The sequence below is a fragment of the Danio rerio genome, chromosome 15 (genome assembly GCF_052040795.2).
Source record: "Danio rerio strain M-AB ecotype USA chromosome 15, GRCz13ab, whole genome shotgun sequence".
NCBI classification, from domain to species: domain Eukaryota; kingdom Metazoa; phylum Chordata; class Actinopteri; order Cypriniformes; family Danionidae; genus Danio; species Danio rerio.
Window position 1 is genome coordinate 16,977,557 of NC_141035.1, and position 24,908 is coordinate 17,002,464.

The window sequence follows — 24,908 nt, forward strand, 5'->3', positions numbered from 1 at the left end:
AATAAATTTTAAAAAGCTTCTTTCCATTAAACAAATTGGGGAGGAATAGGGTTGGGCTAATAATTCTGACTTCAACTGTATATATAGTTATTTTCCACCCTGCAAAGAAAAGAGAAATAAACACAATAGAATAAAAAATATGAAACTAACTGTGCTTTAAGCATCTTTACCGTAAAAAAACACTTTAGCTACAAAAGTCCTTCAGTCAAGAGCAGCGAGGGATTTTGTCCTTTTGTAGTTTAATTAATGATAAAAACAGGCGGCAGCAGGAATTTTGCATGCTGTCACTCCTTTACACGTCTTTTGATTCTCAACTCGTTTGTTTTTTTGCAAAAATGAAGGTTAATATGAATAACCCTTAAACACCGCATTTTGACACCTATTTGACCAATAAAGCGCTCATGTTAAAATGATTTTAGATGTGTGCGCTCTGCTCGTCTCAGTGCGAATGAGACCGAATGCTGACCGCATGCTTCTGACTGTGTGCAGCCTTTCACGCATTTAAGAGCAACAAATGTGTACAACTGGAAAAGGGGCAGTATATGATGCAGTAAACGTTTATCTTGATTAATGGTTTTACATACTAATTAGAAGTCAAAATCGGATTTTTGGTTAATAAATCCGAGCTAAGCCCTAGTTCTTAGTATTTCAACAGTCAAATACAGTGGTCCCTCGATTATCACGAAAGTTACGTTCTAAAAGTTACCCGCAATCCATGAAGTTGTCCGCTTTATTTTTTTACAACTATTATACACTTTTCCCAGACAGGCATTACCATTTTTACACGTTTCTCTATTTAAACACTCTCAAAGTTCAAACTTTGGTAGAAAAATAAGATTAGTATCGTATTATAGAATGAAACCAAATATCAAAACCTGTTTTTCATTCATTTCTGTCTGCAAAAGGTTCATAAAGCTTTTTAGCTTTTGTGAGATAATGTTGGCATCCAGTGTAATGTTCTTTTTCCTGCAGTCACTGATCCACAAAGCTAAAGCGTTTCAGAAGTGTTATTGCAGAGCAACATGCAAGGCATGTTTTGTGGGACACGCTGAGTAGTCGATGCAAAAGTATAAACCAGGCCTTAAGGGGGTCGCACAGTGAATGCACTCACATTCACATGTTATTTCAAATGAAATTATTCAAAGGGTGCTCTGTGGCGCAGCAGATGAACAGTGTCCTGGGTCTGCAGCCAATCAGAACGAAAACGCAATGCACTAAAAAAATCAGCAAAACTGCGAGGCCGTTAAAAGGTGAGCTGCGTTATGGCAAGGGACCACTGTATTCCAATGCAATATTCATATGAATTGGGACATACTGAGTTTGAATTGGTCTGGGTAAGCACACTATTGTCTTTTTATTTATCTTTAGTCGAATCATTAAACTTTTTTCTTCTGTTTGTTGTGCTTTAGAACTATAAGTATTGAATTTAGAACAAATGAATATATTGTTATATTTAATACTCAATAATGAACCTTTTATTTATAGAAATTTTCTTGAGGGTTGGTGGGGGAGGGTAATTATTTTACTTTATTTGACAAACATTTTATTCATTGACAAAAATCTCATGTTTTTAAACAAAGTATTTTGTTTAACAATCTCAACAGTGAAATTCTACATACCAAATTATAATTCCATTGCATTTTCAGTGATTTAATAAAGTATTTTCACTGGCAGATTTTATCAAATGCGCTGATTAACAGATTGTGTAGAAGAATTCAAAGAGTTTCAGTGTTTCCCAACCTTGATCTGCACACCTAAAAGTCTGCACTTTAGATTTCTCCCTTATCCGACACTCTTGTCTCCACAGTCGCCAATAACATACTGATGAGTTTATCAGGTGTGTTTGAATAGGGAGATCTACCAAATATGCAGTGTTGCGAATTACTCCAATACCAGGATTGGGAAACACTGATTCATGTGCCAGGTTAGCATGTTCCCCATCATGCATAGAATCCCCAAAAATAAACGGCCACAGTCATCATTATAAGTGCGTTAACATTGACTAAATTCTTCCAAAGTGGGTTTTCACTTATATCGGGTAATTGTTTTGATGCTTCAGTCACTTCCTCTTCTGTAGGCTCTGGAGCTTGTGTATCACTTATGCCACAAAACCAGCCAATAATCTTCATCATGATGGATTGTTCACCGCGTTCAACTATGACAAAAAGCAAAGAATGATGTTTATTAACAGTAGTGAATTTAGTTTGATCACTAACAAAGTGTTCAAACATGCAATGTTTGTCTGCTTCCAAAACTGCTTAACCTCTTGATGAGGGTATTGTCAGTAGCAGTGTTCGAGAAAGTCACTTTTGAAAGTAGTGCATTAAAATATTGAGTTACTCCCCTAAAAATGTAACTAATTGCATTACTTTGTTTTTTATGGAAAGTAATGTTATATTACATTTGAATAACTTTTGTTTTAGTTTCTCTTACCTGGCTGAGGTTTTATCTTTCAGATCTTGTAGGTGTTTGTTCAGCATTTTTTTTGAGAAGCTCTGCATTTAACAACCACCTATATAACATACACCTTAATTTTTCTTTAAATATGTAGAATAAAATTACAGATTGATGAAAGCATGTAATGTGTTTGCTACTTTTGTATTATTTGTGTTATTTGTAAAGTAAATTCACTGTTCATTGAGATCAAGACTGCAATAAAGCCTAAGAATACTAAAATAAAATAATTTATATTGAAACAAAAACAGATTTAAAATCTTTAAAATGTTTAATAACAAATTAAACAGTAAGACAATAAAACCATTCCCAAATCAAAATAAATCTTCAAAGTTTATACACTAAATAATTTGCTTCACGAGGCCTTAACAAATGTGTAAATTGTTTCTTAAAAGAGAAAAATTCTTACTATATTACAAAACGTAGTGGCTTTTACAGTCGACAGTGGCTGCATCTCCTCAACAATAAAAACAATAACCTTTGTTTACATTACAATAATGTAAACTGATGTCAATCATTAGTTGTTTAGCTGGAGATGGGGTGCAGGTGTAGTGCTTTGCGCTTAGTTTAGGTTTTTTTCTTGCAGTTGTCAACAGTTTTACTTGCCATAATCTACACTTAACGACAATCCACTTCTTTTCTTCAATGAGTTCAAAATAACAAGAATCCATTGCGAAAATGTAAGTCTGCAGCCTGCCATTATTTCTGTTTTTGACTCTATGTAGTGTTGATGGGCGATTCACGAATGATTCACTTGTTTTTACTGGATCTTCTAGTGAACCGATTGAACCAGTTCATTAAATTGAACTGAGTTTTTGTGAAACAGTATGCGTCTTCAGTAAGTACTTACTTACTTTTTAACATATCTGGATACCCCCTCTGACTCGATATAAACCAACATCCTAAGTTACTCAGTTACTAGAACAGTACACTTATCTGCTGTGAAAAAGGAGACCAGTGGCCTCATGTACAAAGACTTACGTTGAATAAATACTAAAACATAGCGTACAAACAAAGCTGTAAATGTGCGTACGGCCGTATGCAGTAAAAAAAATCAGATGTAGGAAACGCTGCGTACGCGGAATCCCATGCATATTCTCTTTGTACATCCGAATTAACGTGAAATTGAGTGCAACATGCACAGGCACAAAACCCCTCCCTGCCTCCTCCCCTGAAAATATGGTAAATATGGTAATCCACTTTGGCAAAATCAAATGAAAACTTCACAGAAACTTCACAGAATGTGAATCGGAGGTGCTCCTATCGGCATTTCAGCAGCCCAATCGTCCACTCTACAACTGACCGAGTGCGAAAATGGGCACAATTGTATCTGCGCTCTTGGACAGTTTGTGGGTTGTTAAGGGGTTAACAGCCACGTCTTTAATGGATAACCGCGGGTATAACCTGCCCGATATGCAGTTAAATAACTACGCTCAATAAAATAAAATTAAATAAAAACTTAGCTAGAATAATATCTTTAAATACATAACTCACCAAGAAGCCACCATTCTCGCACCCTGCCACCTTGGAGCCTCCTCGCTGTATCTCTTTCCCAGCACACAGCTCCAAGAGCTTAGCTATTTGAAATCTGAAACGGCTAATAAGCCAGTCATCATCGTGGGCCAGAAAATCACTGTGATCCCTAAAAATGCGTTTTCTTCAGAATCGACGATGTCCTCTAATAAGGCAAACACTGTCATTGCCATATATAAACTAAGGGTTGTATACATTTGCAAATGGTTTTATATGTTCTAAATCACATAATTGGTAAAAAAAAAAAAAAAGATTTTTGTCAATTAACCTATTTGATCAATTCTAAATTAATAGCAATGTTTTTCAGATGTGTTGGTGCGATACTTTAGTGTACAATTGAACATAATTGCCTCTAGGAGTCGCATATGGAAATAAAACAAACAAATAAATACACGGACGCCAAACATGAAGTTGGCATGGACCATGTTAATTTCATCGTTAGTAAATCCAAACATGAGTGCAAAACCTGGCGTATGCAAAATTTTTGTGCGTACGCAGCGTTGATGATGAGTGCAAGCCGACTGTCTGTTTCCTCGCCACATGCTCTCGGTGTGTGACCAATTAAGCAAGGTAGAAAGTAACTCAAATATTATGACTTATTTTTTAATTAATGCGTTACTTCACTCGTTATTTTAAAAAAGTAGTATTATTACATAGCGTGCATTACTTATAATGCGTTACCCCCAACACAGGTCAGTATTTATTTCCATCAAAACTCCAAATTGCACATACTCTTTGCCAATAAAGCACTGCCTCAATCAAATTAATCAGAGAGCTAATGAAAAGATTTGCTTCCAGATAAACCGGTGCCAAATTTAAAAAAAGATGAAATTTGCAGTGGTAGGAGATGATACTGTGGGTGTTTATTTCTTAAGTAATAAATTACTTGTGCCTCAAAAGACAACGCAATGAACATGTGGTAAATTTTAGAGGTGCAAGACCTCACTCAAGACTGGAGGTAATAATACCAACCATTTTGACAATGACAGTAGCTAAGTTAACATCCACCTATTTTTATGCACATTTTGGATTTGCGCATAAATTTTGAAAATGTACATAAATTAGTAGGATAAACTTTTTATTTGTGTAAATGTGCATAAACTATGATGGAAACACTTTTTCTGAACAAATTCCATTATGCGCATAAAAAAGTCTTGTAATTTTGTTCTAAGGGCTCATGTGATGATAAAGATGTGTGTGACTGGATAAACCAGCAGGTTGAGCACACTGTAAAACATTTGAAGTGTTGTTTTGGTCATTCTAAAATGCCTTAACCATCTCATATTTTATTCATACTTGAGAACTGTCAAGAGCCTCTGCGCTCTGCATCTTATGCCTTGAAACACCACTACGCGTTCATTGCATGTCAGCATAATGGCTTCTAAGTCATTTATTAATTAAAAAAAAAGGTTCACGCAACTTCTCCTACTGCAACAAGTTACCTTTTTTCTATTGATATTTGGCACCAGTTATTCAGCAAGTGACGATTTTGTTCTCTTTGACTCCTTGGATGGAAACACTGCTTTATTTGCACGTAATATTCAGGTTTTGCACATAAATTTAATATGCATCTTTTGGATGGAAACATAGGTAGTGGCTAAGGGATTTTTTAGATTTAGAAAAATTTGCTGTTTTTACCTTTAATGCTGCCCATCACCCATTTTTGTTATCACATGATCTGTTACAACAAAATCATAACTTTTTTGATGCACAACTGCAAATCTGTTTCCATCATAGATTATGCATAGTGTTTCTAATTGATAAAAAGTTTATTTTATTTGGTTTCTAAATGTATGTGCATCTTGGCTTTTTAATAAGCATTTTTATTTGGTATTCCAAATTGTGTATAAAATATGTGGATGAAAACTGCTATTGTAAAGTTACTTTTGAAAGTAATGCCTTACAATATTGAGTTACTCTCCAAAAAGAAAACTAGTTGCATTACTTGGTTACTTTTATGGTAAGTAATGTGTTACAATACTTTTGCGTTACGTTTTATGACCTGACTGAGGCTTGATCTGTTTTATAACTAGCTCTGCAATTAACAATGCAATACACCTTCATTAACCTCAAAAAATAATAATGTAGGATAATCTAATGTTCTGAGAACTTCCTGACTCTCGAGCTAAAGTATCCATATCATATACAGAGATTAATGAAAGTGTAAAGCAATGTATTTGCTACTTTTGTACTTTTTGTCTTATTAGTGAAGTAAGATCACTGTCCATCGAGACAATCCCCATTTTCCTTTCTTTGATACGTTCAGAATATTAAGAAAACTTCCATTGCAGACATGTAAGCTTCTGCCATCTTGTTTTCTGTCTGTTCCTGCACTTTCTAATTGCTTGCAGGATTCAACATGACTGTATTCATTTAAATTCAGCTATTTATTTATTTATTTATTTTTTACAAATTAATTAAACAAAAAGAATATTGCTTAATCTTTAAAAGTAATTCGTTAATTTGCTCGTTATTTAGAAAAGTATTATTATTACGAAACTCGTGTTACTTGTAATGTGTTACCCCAACACTGATAATAGGGAAGTGGTCACCTTAGAATTATAAGGTTCTATCTGGCATTTTTGTCAACATTTTTGTTGATAGAACCTTATAAATCCAAGGTGACAAAGTATGCTGCCACTATCTTCAGCCTACCCCAACACACAACTAGAAATTTGTATTTATCTTTAAAGTCATGCTTGGATGACTTGAGGTGTGTTTAATTAGGATTGGGCTTATATCTGCATTATAGCGACCTTTCAGAAGCAGGATTGGACAAGTAATCTACAACACAAACATGTACTAAAATGGTGTGGGTCATCTTACTTTGATCTTCATCATTTTTGGCCCTCCTCTTTTCATCTGCCTCTCTTCGAGCTTTCCTTCCTCGTTCCTCTTCCTCCCAGTCCAGATCGACCCTTTCTTCTGTAGAATGGCGCAGGGTAAAGACAAGGCGATGGAGCTAGGTAAAGAGTGAAAGGTGAATGCTATTATTAAAAAGTAGTAGTCTAAAACAGCTTTAGCAGTTGATAAAAAACTTACATGTTTGTCTTTTATAGGTGGTGTGTTATAGCTTACGAAGAGCACAAGAATAGCAGTGCAGAAGAAGAGCAGTATGGCAAAGTAAAGGTAATGGACTCCACATATGACTTTTGGGCAGTTGGATGGTTTAAGGCAGCTTCCTGAGCCAAATACAAACTCTGGTACCATACGACACAGACCCATAACCAGTCCTCCCATCAGGCCCCAGAAAGCACCCTGAGGAATGAACAGTAGGCTTTTGGTACATTTTGTTGCAGAAAAAGATATGAATAGGTAAGCAGAGAATTTCTTACCGACTCATTAACCCTCTTCACAAAAATGGCAAGGAAGAAGACTGCTGCTATAGGAGGGGCTAAGTAACTAGTCACAGATTGAATGTAGTCAAATAACTGACCACTCTGGGCTGCCTGGACGACTGGGATCCAGCATATGCTTATGCCAACAATGCAGAGTATCCACACCCTGTTAAGGAATGTTAAAACAATGAAAATCATGAACATAAAATAAATCCAAATGCACATTCAACTCCAAGTACCAAATTCATTTTTGAACTTAAGTAATATGTTTAAAAATGACAAAGAACTGACTAATTATTGTTGTTTTTACATAACTATAACTATTAAGTGCTGTCTCGTCCTTGTATGAACAGAGTAGGAGTCTGGTTCACATTGCTGGCAATAAGTCAGACTTGTTTCCCGTGCATGTTGGACTCTGGCTGGCCCTTGTCACCAATTCTGTTCATAATTTTTTATGGACAGAATTTCAAGGCACAACCTTGGGCTGGAGGGGGTGCAGATGATGTTGTTCTGTTGGCTTCATCAAGCATGGACCTTCAGCATGCACTGGGGTGTTTTGCTGTCAAGTGTGACACGGCTGGGATGAGGATTAGCACCTCCAAGTCCAAGGCCATGGTGGTCCACAGTAATAAGGTGGTTTGCCATCTCCAGGTCGGAAGAAAGTCCTTACCGCAGGTAAAGGAGTTCAAATATCTTGGGGTTTTGTTCATGAGTCAGGGAAGGATGGAACGTGTGATTGACAGGTGGATTGGTGCAGTGGCAGCAGTAATGCGGTTGATTTACCAGTTCGTTTTGGTGAAGAAGTAGCTGAGCCGAAAGGCAAAGCTTTTAATTTACTGGTCAATCTATGCTCTTACTCTCACCTATGGTCATGAGCTTTGGGTCATGACCGAAAGGACAAGATCTCGGAAACAAGCGACCGAAATAAGTTTCCTTCACTGTGGGGCAGGTTTCACCCTTATGGATAGGGTGAGGAGCTTTGACACCCGGAAGGAGCTCTTAGTCGAGCCAATGCTCCTCAACATCAAGAAAAGTCAGCTGAGGTGGCTCGGGCATCTGTTTCGGATGCCTCGTGTATGCCTCCCTAGGGAGGTGTTCCAGGCATGTCTCACCGGGAGGAGGCCTCGGGGAAGACCCAGGACACACTGGAGGGATTGTGTCTCTCAGCTGGCCTGGGAATGCCTTGGGATCCCCCGTAGGAGCTGGAGGAAGTGTCTGGGGAGAGGGAAGTCTAGAGTTGTCTCCTAATACTGCTGCCCCGTGACCCGGCCCCAGAAAAATGGTAGAAAATGAATTAATTTTTAAATTAATTTCAGTAATATTATTTACAACCATGAAAATGTTAACCTGATTTATTTACTTTACAGTTTGTAATCTACCTATACTTTTTGTTGGGGGTTCTCAAAATCAGTCCTGGAGATTGAGTTTCCTGCAGATTTTAGCTCCAACTTGCCTCAACACAACTGCAAGAATGTTTCTAGAAATCCTAGCAATGCTGAGGTCACACGAGGGTTTGTGTGCGAAATTCTGTCATACAGCGCTGCGAAAAGCGGCGAACAATGTGATTAGACATTTTAAAAAGTGAGCGATTGGTCCATGTTTTAAATTCCTGTCCAGAGAGGTCATAATTTGATCTTCAATTGGTCTCATGCAATCATGTGATGCGATTTCGCATGTCAGAGTTCACCAAGCTTGAACTTTTCAATGCAGCGAACTGTGAAACGTGTCGCACGAGCTTGTGTTATCGGGGAGAAAAGTGCAGTGTGATTGCAGCTTAGGAGTAGGTACTGCATTTGAATTTACTACTAGACAGTTAGAAAATACGTTCTATACAATATGAATGTGAGTAGTATTAATGGAACTTGGACGTAATACAGCTGGTTTTAGCTGGGAGATGACCAGCTAAAATCAGCTTGACCAACATAGCCAGGCTGGGAGCCCAGCCAATACCAGATATGTCCAGCCTAAATCAGGCTGGTAAAGCTGGTTTTAGCTGGTTTAAGCTTGTCATTTTCTAGCCTGACCAACTAAACCAGGCTAGCCGACCAGCCAACCAGCCTAGGCTGGTTTAAGCAGTTCTTTTAATCAGGGCTGCTTTATGTTGATTGCCTGTCTCTAAACCCAAGCCCATTAATGCCCATTAGCAGATTTTGCAGAACTGGTTAAATTCAGAAACAATTTCATGCTATTTTCACTGATGAAACAAAACATTCTGACCTGTGACCTGTCAAAGGTGAAGAGAATATTGATCATCTTCATATTGATCTAGTTGGAAAGCAATCAGTTCTCGTAATCACCACGTTGAATGCAGTAGAAAAGAATAAAAGGGCAGGAATTATGATCTGAGCCTCTTTGACAAGAACCAATTTGTTATTTAACAATGCAGGAGTCTCTGGTAAAGCAAGGTGTTACAGTGTTGAGAATTTAACAGTGGTGTTCTAAAGAGAGACAGTCCCATCTGGTCTATGCTAGCAGATGTCATGCAAAACTTTAATGATAGTTATGTGAGGAATGTTTCAAGTCACAGTCCATCACCCTGTTTTGTATGGGGTCCCAGACTTTTCAGAATGCCTACAATGACCCTTGTCCACTATCAAATGTAACTACAATGTGAATGCGAGCACTGGAAATGGACGCTAGAGCAGTGTATAAAGGTTAACCAATGGAGAGAGTTTGACGTTATTGCCAATTTACTGCAGGGAAACCTTCAGGCTGAAATGTATCTTTCTATCTAGATCAGGGGTGAACAACCCTGTTGCTGTAGATCTACCTTCTTTCAGATTTCAGTTGCAACAGGATTGAGCTCTTCTGGTCTAGAGAAACATTGTTGTAGACCAACTACCCTCAATAACAATGGTGTTCCTTGTTGGATGTGGACATTTAAAGCTGATAATGCACCATGCAACACTGCACATACTGTTCAGAATTGGTTTGAAGAACATGATGAAGGATTCAAGGTGTTGCTCTGGCCTTCTGAAATTTCTCAGATTTCAATTGAATAAAGCACCTGGTGGAATGGGCTGGACCAACGAGTTCCATTCATAGTGGCTCCACCGTAAAATCTACAGGACTTGCATGACTGAGTACTAGACACCACAGACCTTCAGGGGTCAAAAAGAGTCCATACCTTATCAGGTCAGTGCTGTTTTGGCAGTACGAAGGGGACAGACAGCCTATTAAATAGGTGGTCATAATGTTTCCTCTCATTAATGAAGAGCAGAATTTGATGCTATTGCACAGGCAGACCTTGGCGATGAATATACCACTGATACTGGCTGAATGATGCCAAACCTTCCAACTACCATGAGCTCCTTATCCCTAGCTTGAGGCCGGATACGAGTCCAAATGTCCATGGTGAACAAGGTGCTACTGCTGTTGAAGATAGATGCCAGTGAGCTCATGAGAGCTGCTAACATGACTGCCAGCATTAAACCTCTGAGACCTGTGCAGAGGCAACAGAAATAAGAACAGAAATTAAAGGAATAGTTCACCCAGAAATGATTATTTCCTCAACATTTTCTCACATTCATGTGGTTCTAAACTTTTATGTATTGAACCTTTCCATGTTTCTGGGTATCTCTGCAGCAGAAGACATAACAGTCGGGTAAACTTATTGAGCAGTCAATGGGAGAGTGCCAGAAATAAATGTTTTGTAGGAGAGAGCGGGGACGAAAGTAACGTGGGATGAAAGTAACAAAGCGATTTTCCTCAAAGCCCTGACATCATTTAATTTCCAGGCTATAACAGCAAATTCAGCATGCAACTCTTGATGGAGCTGTCAAATATCATGTGATTTTGGGACCGTGTCCCGTGGTTAGGTCTGAATTTCTGTTTTTAAGTGCAAAAAAGTAAATTATTGTAATGGTTGTTTTTTTATTACAAGTTGTGTTTCTCTTTTTATGTTTCACACTACAGATCAATCTACAGGATATTTAGTGCAATAACACATCCTAAGCTTTTCAGTTTGAAAGTAAATCAGGTTTAAATGGCAAGAATTCCTGTGGGGACAAAAGTAACACTGCTATTTATGTCCCACTGCTTAAAGCCATGCCTTATTTTTCACTTCCACATTAGTGTTTAGTGTTTTGACATATTTGTTTTATGACTGATGGATATTGCCAATGATAATAATAAAAACATTCAAGAATTATAGAATTTTTTATATTTTGCATTGTTAAATTGCTTTTGAAATTTTTAGTGGAAGTGAAATTGAAAATGAAAACACAGTTCAATTTTTATTTGTTGCAAAAATAAAGGACAAAGGACCGCACACTAGCTGATTAGTGAAAAGGAGATAGAGTGTTGAAGCCAATTATAATATGGGGTTGGTTAGGAGACCATGATGGACAGAGGCCAGGAGGTAAATTTGGCCAGGATCACAGGGTTAAACCCCTACTGTTTTTCGAAGGACATCCTGGGATTTTTAACAATCACAGAGAGATTCAGGACCTCAGTCAAACATCTAATTCAAAAGACAGCACTCACTGAGCAGTAGAGTCCCCTTCACTATACTAGGGCATTAGAACCTACACAGATTGCAGGTTGAGCACCCCCTGCTGGTTTCACTAACACCACTTCCAGCAGCAACCTAGTTTTCCCATGTGGTCTTCCATCCAGGTATTGACCAGAGTCAGCCCTGCTTAGCTTCAGTGGGCGAACATGTAAGAGTTTCAAAGAGCTAGCTTCCCGTCATTAACAAGGTCATAGTCAGATGTATTTAAAATAAACAGTTATACTGGAGTTGTTTTACACTGATACAAAATAACACCTGGTTTTGATAGACCACTCTTTTGAGTTAGTAACCACAGCAAAAAATGATTTCTGCTAAAAAATTATCTTTAAAATTAGTTTTTCATGATAAACGTTACTTTCGTCCCCCTATTGCTCTTTGATCCAATATTAAAAGAAAAACTTGTGACTGATAACGACAGCCAGAAGACAAAACAATGTCAAATTTTATGTCCCTCCCATAGATGCTGCATTAGAAACACCTCACATATAGGGTAATTATTTTTTTGTAATTTAATGCAAAGATGATATAACGCATAAATGTACAGATATTTTCATAAGGTTAAAAACTTTCAAGGAATTAAGATGCTGATGAAAAAGGACTTTTGAAAAGGATCCATTACTTTCTTCTATTAAAAACAAAACAAGATATTCTAAGGATTGTTGAAAAAAGCAGTCATTGACATACTTTGGAACCAAAAACAATATGGAAGCCAATGGCTGCTGGTTTCCAACATTCTTCAGAATATCTTCCTTTGTGTTCAGCAGAAGAAAGAAACTCATTTTGGGTAATCTGAGGAATGAAAGCTAATCATTAAAAACCACTTTCAATATCAAAACAGCTTTTTGATTACCTGTTGGCATGACTGAAACCACCAGTTTTGGATAGGCAATGTTGGAGCATCCTACTTCAGTACCACACACTTTATTACAGACGCTTTTCTCCACACAACCTACATCATCTGAAAAAAAAAATTGTTACTGTTGTTTACTCTGATCAAAAGTGCAACTATAAAAACATAAGATATTAAAAATGGAGACATTACTAAAACACACACCAGGGTAAAGCACTCTGCTGATCATGCCTGGAAACACCATTAGAAACATTGGGAGCAATTTGAGGTATCCACACAAAATACATCCAGCCTTTACATGCGTTAGACTGCGAGCGGCCAAACAGCGCTGCACAATTACCTGCACAATACAGCATTCAAAGAGTTAAACAAAGAAGTAGACAACATTATGTATAATTCTGAAATACCCTGTCGTTACCTGATCAGTACACCAGTACCAGCTACCAATAATTGCAATGCCAAAAATCACACCGGGCCATGGCAGATCACCAGTCGTGGGATCCCTAAGCAAATGAAAGGCATCCTCTCGTGGCATGTAACAATGTTGGGAGATGTTGTACTCATTAGGGTTTAGGGACAATGTCTGAGATGGCAGTGATGAATTATACTTCTCCAGTAAAGCACTGTAGCCTCCAACTTCATAGAAAGCTGTGCGGGACAACACAATGATAAGTTTATTTTACACTGTTAAAAAAAGCTGGGCTACCAGGAAAAAAAGATAAAATAAGAACCGTTAAATTACAAAAAAAAATTAAAATACTGTAAATTAATAGATGTTAAAATGCAGAAATTTACCGTAAAAAACGGCCAGTAAATTAAAGGAAATTTACTGTAAAATTTACTGTAAAAACAACAGGCATTAAATTATAGAAATTTACCGTACAACAATAGACGTTAAATTACAGAAATTTACCGTAAAATAGCAGATGTTAAATTAAAGGAAATTTACCATAAAATAACGAACAATAAATAAAAAAAAAAAATACTGTAAAATAACAGACGTTAAATTACAGAAATTTACCGTAAAATAAAAAAGTTAAATTACAGAAATTTACCATAAAAAACAACAGATGTAAAATTACAGAAATTTACTGTAAAATAACAAACATTAAATTAAAGGAAATTTACCATAAAATAACAAAAGTTAAATTACATATATATATATATATATATATATATATATATATATATATATATATATATATATATACTGTAAAATAACAGATGTTAAAATGCAGAAATTTACTCTAAATAAAGGGCCAGTAAATTAAAGGAAATTTACTGTAAAATACCAGACATTAAACTAGAGAAATTTACGATAAAATTTACTGTAAAAACAACCGACATTAAATTATAGAAATGTATCGCAAAACAACAGACGTTAAATTATAGAAATTTGCCGTAAAACAATAGTCGTTAAATTACAGAAATTTACCGTAAAACAACATATGTTAAATTTAAGAAAATTTACCAGAAAATAACTGACGTTAAATTAAAGGAAATTTACTGTAAAATAATGGACAATAAATCAAAAGAAAGGTTTACTGTAAAATAACATATGTTAAATTACAGAAATTTTCAGTAAAATAAAAAAGTTAAATTACAGAAACTTACCATAAAACAAAAGATGTTAAATTGCAGAAATTTACCATAAAATAATAAAAAAATTTAATTACAGAAATTTACCGTAAAACAACAGATGTTAAATCACAGAAATTTACAGTAAATTAACAAATGTTAAATTACAGAATTTTGCAGACAATAACAAAAGTTAAATTACAGAAATTTACCGTGAAACAACAGACGTTAAGTTTAAGAAGTTTACTGTAAAATAACGGACATTAAATTAAAGGAAAATTACTATAAAATAACAGACGTTAAACTAAAGGAAACTTACTGTAAAACAACAGAGGTTAAATTACAGAAATTTACAGTAAAAACAGCCATTAGAACAGCCAAAAAGGCAAAATTGATGGATTTGTGCCAAATATTAGCATCATTGACTAGCTTTGATTAGCAACAAGTACCTGTAGTGTGTGCTCTTTATCTAGTTTCTATTTTAATTTGCAGTTAAGTGGAAAAAAAGTAATTGAAATGCAAATCAAAGTATAAATAGCAGAAGTGAATAAATAGATTTTCCTTACCAGCAAATATTAATCAAACACCAAATTTAAAAGCAGACACTAACACACTATAACACATGTGTCAATTACAAGGCTCGCGAGCCAAATGCAGCCCGTCAAAACATTTAATTAGGCCCGACAACAAGTTTTGGTAATGATGTTCAAGTGGCCCACGCTCACTTTAAATATAAGGTCTGTGATAATAATATACAATAATGAGACACAGGGGGTGCTGTTCTCAATAATGAAGCTGACCAAAACATCCCACAGATCACGCCTCACAGACCACCATATTATGTCTGTAAGGAAAGTAAACTGTAAAAAAAAATCTTTAAAAAAAGGTCAAATGACTGGCAGCTATGGCTGCCAAACAAAAAACATAATATTACGGTAAAATTTCTTTGTTGAAATAAAGTGCAAAAAATAATAAATCTACAGATATTTTCAATAAAAGTTTACAGAAAAAACACTATTTTACAGACTTTTCCTAGATTATTTTGATCAAACCTGTTCAATAAATAAAATAGATAAAATCCGCTCACATGCACCTGTTCCGGATTCCGATGTATGCTTGAGTGCACACAAACACACACACATAGTTGAAGGATCGTTATGAACTGATGACATGGACTTTAAAAGCAGCACAGATGCACGCACCAATTGCTAAGTCTTGTTATACTGTTACTGTGAACATTATGATACGCTTCTCTTTTTGCCTTGCTTTGTTTGTTAATGATTTACATTTAATGATTTTTTTTTTTTTTTACAGAGCAAGTAATTACAATGTATAACTTTAATTTAAAATGTTTTAATTTAAAATTAATTATATAGTACATATATAGTACATAGTACATATATAGTACATAAAATAACAGTCAAACTGTTAATTTACAGATATTGTTTGTAATTTTTATGGACTTTTGAGTATAATTTAAAATTACAGAAAAAATACTGTATAAATAATAATGTAATTTTCCTGTATGAAAACAAAAATGTCAGTAATTTGTCTTTAATGAAAAAGTACCTAAAATGAAAGGCAAACTGTTAATTTAGAGAGATTGTTTGTCATTTTACTAAGTTTTAAATATAACTTGAAATGACATAAAAATTACTGTAAAAAAATTTGAGATATTTTCTGTAAAATTAGGTGTTTTTTTTTTACAGTGTAGCCGTGGCAAGGGACATTACACCTAAAATAGATGAGATTGTTTCTAGGAAATGATGCAGAGTGTCTGGTAAGTTAAAAATCCCTAATTTTCTTAGGTTTGACATATAATAGTTCAAGTGTCCTTTGGAGCAAAATAATCTACATAATACAGTTTCTTACTTTTACTTTATTTTTTTTTACATAGGCCACCATTTATCTATAATAGCCTACTAATAAATATATTGCTTTATTTTTTTCCTTAAATGTACTGTTTAACACAGGGGTCGTCAACATGGTTCCCGCGGGCTACCTGGTGCCCGCGGGAACCATGTTGGTGACCCCTGTGTTAAAGAGGATCACATGAGTTGCCCTTTGGGCCTGTTATAAAATTAGCTTACCATAGCACCACATACCAGTAAGCTGCATCTAATATTTTTTTTTTGTAGCTATTCTTTTTAAATCACACTTGCATTGGTGTAAAATTGAAAATGACTAAATTATATATTTAAAAAACTTTAAAAACAATTTCAGACAAATGAAGTGTTGCATATTGATATTTATCTGTTTCCAGTCATTGTTGACAACTATTGTGAGAAATCATTAACATGATCAGTGTCTTCACATAGATGAATATCATTAATTATTAATATTAATTGAGCAAATTTGTTATTAGGAAGTTTGTATCAAACTGGTAGCCCTTCACATTAAACGATACCCAAGAAGTAGCTCTCAGTTTCCAAAAGGTTGGTGACCCCTGGTTTAACAGTTTCCCTCCTACTGTACTGTATATTTCGTGTTTTGATAGAGATAAAACCTGCTGTGACACAAATGTGGACCAAATTAAAATTAAACGTGAAACCTTACTATTTTGATAAATGTGGTTTTAAGTGTTATAGAGATGTTATACAGTTGTTAATACACTTTTATTTTCTTCAATAAATACATTTTAAAAATGTGTATGTACGCCCCCTGACTTTATTCACAACACTCAGTTCGGTCCTTACCAAGTTTGGATTTGACACCCCTGGGCTATAACGTCATCACCAATGACTAAATCTCCAAAAGACAGATGAAAACGTTGGTGAATTGTAGCTCTGACATGGACATGACTGAAAAACAGCTGCGGGTGAAGTATATTGATCGCAAGTGCTCAGTTAGTGATCACATCTCTGTTTTGTTCTGTTAATATGTGATCTAAATATGTGTAGCTTGAAACAGGGAAACGCTGGCATTTCTCCCTTTTGGTTTTAGATTTTGGAAAGGGAAAAAAATTCCTTCACACCGTCCAAACTTAGGATACCGGGTATCAGATTTGCACAATCCGTATGTACAATGCTTTAACTTGTTTCCCTCGCTCGAAAGCTTGACAGGCCTCCTGCGTGTAGCTATGGTTGCTAAGCCACGATTGGTGTCTGGCGGTTTTTGGGTGTGGCTTAGCGAAGGGTCAATTGAGAAAAAATGTGGGTTTTTTTAGGAACCAATGTTTGGATAGTTGAAAAATGTGCTTTTCTAACTAAATGAAGTACGATTGGAGAATAGACAAATTCAGAGCAAAAACGAGACTGATAACCCTTCCCTAAAGCCATTCCATGTGACCAGGAAGTGAGGGAAGTTGATGGTATTTGATTATCTTTTGAAGTTTATGAGGGCAAATTAATTTTCATATAAAAATAGGAAGAGTACATTTAGATTTCATGGAAACTTTAAAATGTGTAAATGAGATTGTATAAATTCATGCAAATTAGTCATTAAATCAAAAAGTTACAAATAGCTGTAAGAAATTCTTAATGCCCTTTTTTTTAAGTTAAATTAAATTATTTTTTCTTGCCATTTCAAATTACATCAGTCAAACTGACTAAAAATATTAAGTTAAACTTTGTACGACTTATAAAAAATATTAATTAAAACCCAATTATCTCATAAAATAAGTTAAAGAAAAAAGATAAAAGCTTTTCTTATGATGGCTTTTTGTCCTAATATTTTTTACAGTGCTGACAAACTTGCTTTGATGCAGGGTAAGCATTGCTTTAGAAAGGTTGTGCCTGCAGTGTCCTATTTAAACCCTTTTTTTGTGTATAAGTGAAGATTGAATGTTTAATTTGTACAATAACACATTAAGAAAGCTAAGTAGAACGGTGGAAAAGGTCTGGGTAATTTTCTTCCATTTGTTAATTTATTTGTCGTCTCCATTGTTTCAACTGTGGTGAAAAAATCTACACAGAAAATGAATTAATATAAACAGGCTTTAGGACTTTATATTTGAATGCCTTTTCAGTTCTACTTGTTAAAACCGTTTTTCCCCTTCAATAAACTTAGATAATGTTTAACTGCAAAAAAACAACCATTAAAAGATGCTGTCCAATGTGTTGTCAGAAATATGATTTTGCCAAAGTACAAACTGTCACCAAAATACCTGAGTCGTAATAAGCCGATCAGTTCTGAATTCCGAACAACGGGTACTTACAGAATCCCATGAGGACAAAGGCTCCAGCGATGATAACAAAGGTCTGTACCGTATCTGTGTACATCAGCGCAGCGAGTCCTCCTACAGAGACATTATGTGTCAAGTAATAACACTTTTTTGACCTTCATAAATGGGGAAAGCTTAATAGATTATTGTTCTAAAAATTGCCTGTCCAAAAGTGATCATATTACAAAGATTGTAAGTTACTGATTTCTTTTATTTTTGCCATTGTACATGAAATTTCACTAGATATTTTTTCAAGATACTAGTATTCAGCCTAAAGTGCAATTTAAAGGCTTAACTAGGTTATGAGGCAAGTTAGGATAATTAGGCAATTATTGTATAACTATGTATTTTTATTTTTTATTTTTTAACTGCTTTTATTCTAGCCGAAATTAAACAAATAAGACTTTCTCCAGGAGAAAATAATATTATAGGAAATACTGTGAATAAATCCTTGCTCTGTTAAACATCATTTGGAAAATATTTGACAAAACAAAAAATAAATATCACATGAGGGCTAATAATGTTAACTTCAGCTGTATATATAATGCACAGGTGCCTCATATACACACATCAGCATATCATCACTTAGTAAAATAAAGAGTTTTTCAAGATGCCACAACAGTTTTCAAGAAATTGGACAACCTTTTACAATAATAGGGTTTGTGTTTTTTTTTTAAATGTATTAATTAAATCAACAGTACAGGTCTTTTTATACAGAGGTAACTTTTTAAAGCCGTGTTTACTAACATGTTTTGTCTTGTATTTTGTTACTTCAGCAAAATTATCTCCCAAGATGAAAAAAAGGCAATTAATGTGACATCTGTTTATATACATTTACATATACTGTGGAATATGAGTAGAAAACAATTTGAGATCACTCAAAACTTCACTGTTTTTTAAATGTGGAAGAAGTATTATCAAAACTTTATACAATGTAAAAAATTCAGCATTCCACACTCTTCCTTCCTGTTTTCCCAACACGAACGGATTCATTTTGCTAAATTGTTTTTACAGATTTATGTGGATTGTACATAAAACAATTAAGTTTCCCAAAAAAAATTTCAGGAATTGTGATGTTTCAGCTTGTTTTAAATAAGTAGTTTGAACAAGAAGCAATGAATTTGATTGAATAAAACAAATAATAACATTATATATAATATTAAAAAACCCATATGGCTAATTAATGTAGTAAGTCCAGAGAAATTGAGAATTTTCAAGTGGTATTATTTTGCACAATACTGTCACGCCTGGGCTCTCTCAGAAATCGCAGGAGGGAGTTATCAAACACGTAGAGTTATTTACAAACACTCACTAGAACGACACTGGAAACACAGGAGACTCAGGAACGACATAGAGTGTAGACAGAGCATAATGTAGAATACCAGACGAAGAACTGAATAACACACGGGAGTATACATACACAGGACATGATGACACTGATAACTCACAAGAGAGGAACATAGGTGGAATTAATGAACATTAACTAGAAGCTGGAAAACAGAACAAAGGAGCACATGGAACTCACAGAACCTGTAATTACCCCCCCCCCCCCTCCCACCGCTCGGGGAAGATTCTTAGGAGGGAGGAGCCAGGAGATGAGTTGGAGGACGTGGAAAGGAGGAGATGGCCAAGGAGGAGTCACAGGAAGAAGAAGGCGTAGGACCCAGGACAGAGCCAGCAGGATGACCCTGGGTGGAGTCAATAGAGGGAGGAGCCATGGAGTGGTAATGTTTGCTGACTACAGTTGGCCCACCTTGGGAGACCCCGTAGCTGGAGCCTGAGGAGGAGACGGAGAGCCGAAGGGGGAAGGTGACATTGAGGTCCTGGAGGGCCGAGGTGGAGCAGACGGCTTACTAGACAATAATAATAAGGGTCTGGAAGGGTCTGGAAGCCCGCTGCAGAGCCAGAGCGACAGAGGACCAAGACGTAGCTGGAGGTAAGGAGGAGCTCAACGTAGCTAGAAGGATGGAGTGATGAGGCGCAGCCAGAGGAGCGTAGTCAAGAGGTGGAGGCAGGGCGACCACTAACCAAGGTGGAACCGGAGGGATGAGGGAGCATAGTGGAGCTGGTGGGCTGACGGCCCACAAAGGAGATGAGGGAGGAGAGAGCCAACGTAGAGCCATAGAGTCAGAGGGCCAAGGTAGAGTCTGTAGCTCGGAGGGCAGAAAAGATGATGTCAGGCGACAACCTCTGGTTGGTGATGCAGGTAGGCAGATCCTTATTAAGACCTCTTCTTCTGGAGCTGGAGGGTAAGCTGGGGGACTGGCTGACTGCAGCAGTGCTGGATTTGGCTGCATGGCTGTAGCCGGTGACATCAGCGGAGGTGAAGAGGGTGGGTTGGGTGGGATGCTGCTCATGACGCTGGAGCTATCGTCCTCGGAGATCAACGAGGCTGGGATGCTGTCTGGGAACAGCTCGAAATTAAACATTTGCAGTCTGGAAATTTGGCGATGTTGTCGGCTCATGCACCAAGTCAGATAGGTTGTTGATCTTCTCCTGCTTCGTGTTGTTCCGCTCTGTTGCTCATGATGGTGATGGCTCACACACCGCGGGTGCCTCTGGTGGTCTGCAGTGGGCTCTGGCAAACACTTGCGGCTGGTGATTGGATAGTCCCTGGGTCTGAACTGGCACTTACGAGGGCGTCCTCCACACAGACCGTGAACGATGATCCATTCCTCACCAGTGTCCACACTACAAAAGCGGCAAGACTGCCACAAGGACCATCTTCGGACAGTGCTCTGCAATCGGTGTTCAGGTTGGAGTTGTAAAACCCACAAAGCACATCGTCCAGCCAGCTGGAGTGTTTTGTTAGTAACAGAAACTGTCCTATGTGGTCCTAGAGGCTGCTTTCCCCCTGCTACAGCATTAGGATGAGGTATTCAAGGATGTAGATAGAGTCCATGGGATACGAGAGGGAGAGGGAAAAGAAAACACTGGGGCCAGAAGACTATAGAAATAAAATGGGGAAAATGATGCCGCTAACTTTTTCTGTTCTGTTCTGTTCTGGTCCAGTATTATGTCACACCAGGGCTCTCTCAGAAAGCCAAAGAATTGCAGGAGTTATGGAACATGTAGATTTATTTACAAACACTCACTAGAAGGATCCTGGAAACACAGGAGACTCAGAAATGACATGGGGTGTAGACAGAACATAACGTAGAATACTGGACGAAGGACCGAACAACACACAGGAGTATAAATACACAGGACATGATGACACTGATAACTCACAGGGGAGGAACACAGGTGGAACTAATGAACATTAACTAGTAGCGGGAAAACAGAAGAAAGGAGCACATGGAACACACAGAAGATGACAAATACCTTACGAAAGTCTTGTTGCCTATCCAAGTTTTAGGAACAATAGATAACAACTTGACTTCTAGTTGATCGTTTGGTATCAGAAGTGGAAGGCAAAGGCCTCTAGATTGCACTTATTTTACCAAAATAAAATATGATCATCATCATGCCTTGATTTTTAATTATTTATTTAATACAGTAAGGTCAGACTTTGCTTAGACAAAAGTCTTGTGCAGCACAAATGTCTTGATACCTTGGGCTGTTGATGTTGCCGTCGGCTCTGCAGATCTCTCGCATGTTCCCATACTGAATAACCTCAAACCATGGGTTTTCCTTTACCAAATTTGACTGATTTCAGTGAGAATCTTGGGTCCATACGGGTTCCAATAGGTTTTCTGCAGTATCCGTGATGATTGGGATGCAGTTCAACAGATGATTCATCAGAAAACTCTACCTTCTGCCACTTTTCCAAAAGATCAACTAAGTCATGTTATTAGTTTTTGCTCTTACAGCTGAGATTGACGACAAGACTTTTGTCAGGTAATGTATACAGTTTCTTTAATGTAGTTTGTTTTAGATAAAAGATTGTGCTAAATGTAAAATAAATGAGACAAATCAGTGGCTGATGTTACCTGTGACCGTATATAGAGCTGTTATACAGAGCAGAGCAATCACTGCCACATAGATATTCCAGCCCAGAGCCTGCTGGATGAAAACCGCTCCTGAAAACATGTCAACCTGCGCTCGAACAGGAAGAGAAAAACCATGGAGAGTTAAAATCATGTTTCTCATTTCTACATTTCTCATGTAGAAAAGACAACAGTTATTTATGATTCTTTGTCATGAATTAAATTGACTGTAAAAGTGTTCTTACAGAAATCTTTGTGAAGATGTAAAGGAAGAGTGAAATGATTGAGAGGTACAGGCTAATCCTAGACCCTCCAAATCTTTTCTTGAGATACTGCGGCATTGTAATTACCTTTTGAAAAAGAAGATTGGGTATGTTAAATAAGTCAAAAATCATAAAAGACATGTTATAAATACACATAAAATACACATAAAATGAACCTACCCCTGCAGTTAAATAAACTGGTACAAACACCCAGCCCAACAACAAAACAATAAATAGTGCCTGTGAAACAAAGAACAATTAAAGAAAGGTTAGAACATGTCCTGTTTAACTGTTTTTGTTGTTTGGTTTTAGCATTTTTACCAGGATTTACAGACAAAAAACACTCTGAAAAACACTCGCTGAAAAACAAATGTAATTCAGTGAGTGTAACAATATACTTAAAATACTGTTTGGCATATTTGGAACAAGAATAATTTGATGTCTTAATCAAAAACTATATTTAATCGGTCACTCTAATAGAACAAAAAAAAGTCAGTTGAGTTTTACCATTATTGAATCCATTCAGCAGGTGTGGTAAGAACACTTTAAGCTTAGCTTAGCATAAATCATTGAATTGGATTAGACTGTTAGCATCATTTACCCAGTTTACCAGCGCTGTAACCGCTGGGGACTATTTTCAGGCACTGCACAATATCATTGCGCCTGCTGCAGCCATGGTAAAGCAACAAAGTTCCTTGATTATAATGCTGGAATGCGAGTTTAGTTCCTAGCCAAATGGGCCTAGAAATTGCCAACTTTTTCTTTTTTCGTCGCTCTGTAACTATAGAAGAGTCAAACTTCAAGTGGAAAGATTATCAAAACACTTTATTATGAGTGAGATGCTAATGGTCTAATCCAATTGCTAATCCAAGCAAAAAAATGCTTCTGCCAGATCTGGAGATCAAGGCAAGGCAAGGCAAAGCAAGGTAAGTTTATATAGCACATTTCATACACAGTGGCAACTCAAAGTGCTTTTCATAATATTTACAAGATCAGCTGAATGGATTAAAAAATTGTAAAACTCAACAGTTTAACTCTGGGGTAGTTGTAAAATAAGCATATTATATATATTTTTATACATATATTTATATATTATACCAATACAAAATACAACATTTTACCCATTTGTGAGTTTTACATAATTAAAATATTTTAAATATAACACAGTTTAGAATAATTCAATAGCATTCAATAAGTATTCTTAAATAATTACATTGGTTTTACTTTTAGAAAAATATGTACACTAAATGCCATTATTTCAGTGATGTTTTGCCATTTTATTAAGGTATTTGAAATAATAATGACACTATAATACACTATAATATAAAGACACTTTGCCTGCATTTAATATTATTTAAATTTATTTGAAATCATTTTTGTAATTTAACATGAGGACAACAAAGTGGTATGTCTTGTCTTTATATCAGTGACAAAATATAATGTATTTTTATTTTTTAAAACAGCTTACATTCCACTCAAACCCCCCGACAGCAATTCCACTCGCAGCTGCTGTTCCAGCAAGACCAACAAAATGTCCACTGCCAATGTTGCTCGCAAAAAGAGATGTTCCCACCTATGTTGGGAAAATAAATACATATAATAAGAGACAATAAGTGTTAAAATCTAAAATAATTTTTATCAAAATATTAATTTAGTTTATACTCACAGGCCACCACACCATCGTCCGACCTGCAAGAAAGTAGCCGCCTACTGTGCCACGATTAGTCCTAAATGTAGACTAGGATTAAAAATATAGAAAAATTTTAACACATTTTCCCAGTTATATCTATTAGCAACAAGTCACATAAAAACAAGTTTTCACCAACCCAAATTCCTACTGCAATGACCACCAGAAAGTAGATGATGATCACACTGATGTCTGCTGCATTGTTGATGGTGACGTGTTTCGCTGTAGTGTTTTCCATGTTTGAAGAGAGACGGATGTGTTGCTGATTTCATTCATGAAATGGCACAAAACAAATCCCATGGATGAGGCAAAGTGTTTTTCATACCGCATTTGAGGGTAAAATCCATGATCTTTGCTCACATGACAAAAAAAAAAAGCTGATGAAGGAATATTATTAACAACAATAATTAACTTATTACTAGGCACTCATGGGGGAACAGTGTACAGCATCTAATGTTAATGGAACGTTATGCTGTGGTACTTTTACGAGGAAAAAAAACTATTCAGTTGTTTAGTTACATGAATAAAAATGGCACATATCACAAAGCTCTATAAATGCTGCAGAAAATGACATATTAAACCTACATGTTAATTTATAACA

The 24,908-nt window shown here is 36.2% G+C and overlaps 1 protein-coding gene across 2 annotated transcripts; it reads right to left on the reverse strand.

Moving 5' to 3' along the window:
* Window positions 1–1,504: 1,504 nt before the first annotated feature.
* On the reverse strand, window positions 1,505–24,584 carry slc5a2 (solute carrier family 5 member 2). 2 transcript variants are annotated; one of them, NM_212926.1, is given in 15 exon segments: window positions 1,635–2,155; window positions 6,814–6,949; window positions 7,030–7,245; window positions 7,323–7,491; window positions 10,617–10,767; window positions 12,689–12,796; window positions 12,893–13,028; window positions 13,107–13,336; window positions 18,423–18,503; window positions 22,361–22,466; window positions 22,603–22,707; window positions 22,801–22,860; window positions 24,089–24,193; window positions 24,287–24,358; window positions 24,447–24,584. In NM_212926.1, coding segments are annotated over 15 exon segments (1,989 nt in total). In that variant the 5' UTR covers window positions 24,546–24,584; the 3' UTR covers window positions 1,635–1,940.
* Between the last annotated feature and the right edge of the window lie 324 nt (window positions 24,585–24,908).

Excerpts from the sequence above, each read along its gene's own strand:
- slc5a2 (XM_087282649.1), bottom strand. The coding sequence starts at position 13,223 with ATGCCACGAGAGGATGCCTTTCATTTGCTTAGGGATCCCACGACTGGT. Across the intron at positions 10,768-12,688 it reads GGTTTCAGTCATGCCAACAG|GTCTCAGAGGTTTAATGCTG; the intron begins GTAATCAAAAAG and ends GCCTCTGCACAG. Across the intron at positions 7,246-7,322 it reads TGAAGAGGGTTAATGAGTCG|GGTGCTTTCTGGGGCCTGAT; the intron begins GTAAGAAATTCT and ends TTCATTCCTCAG.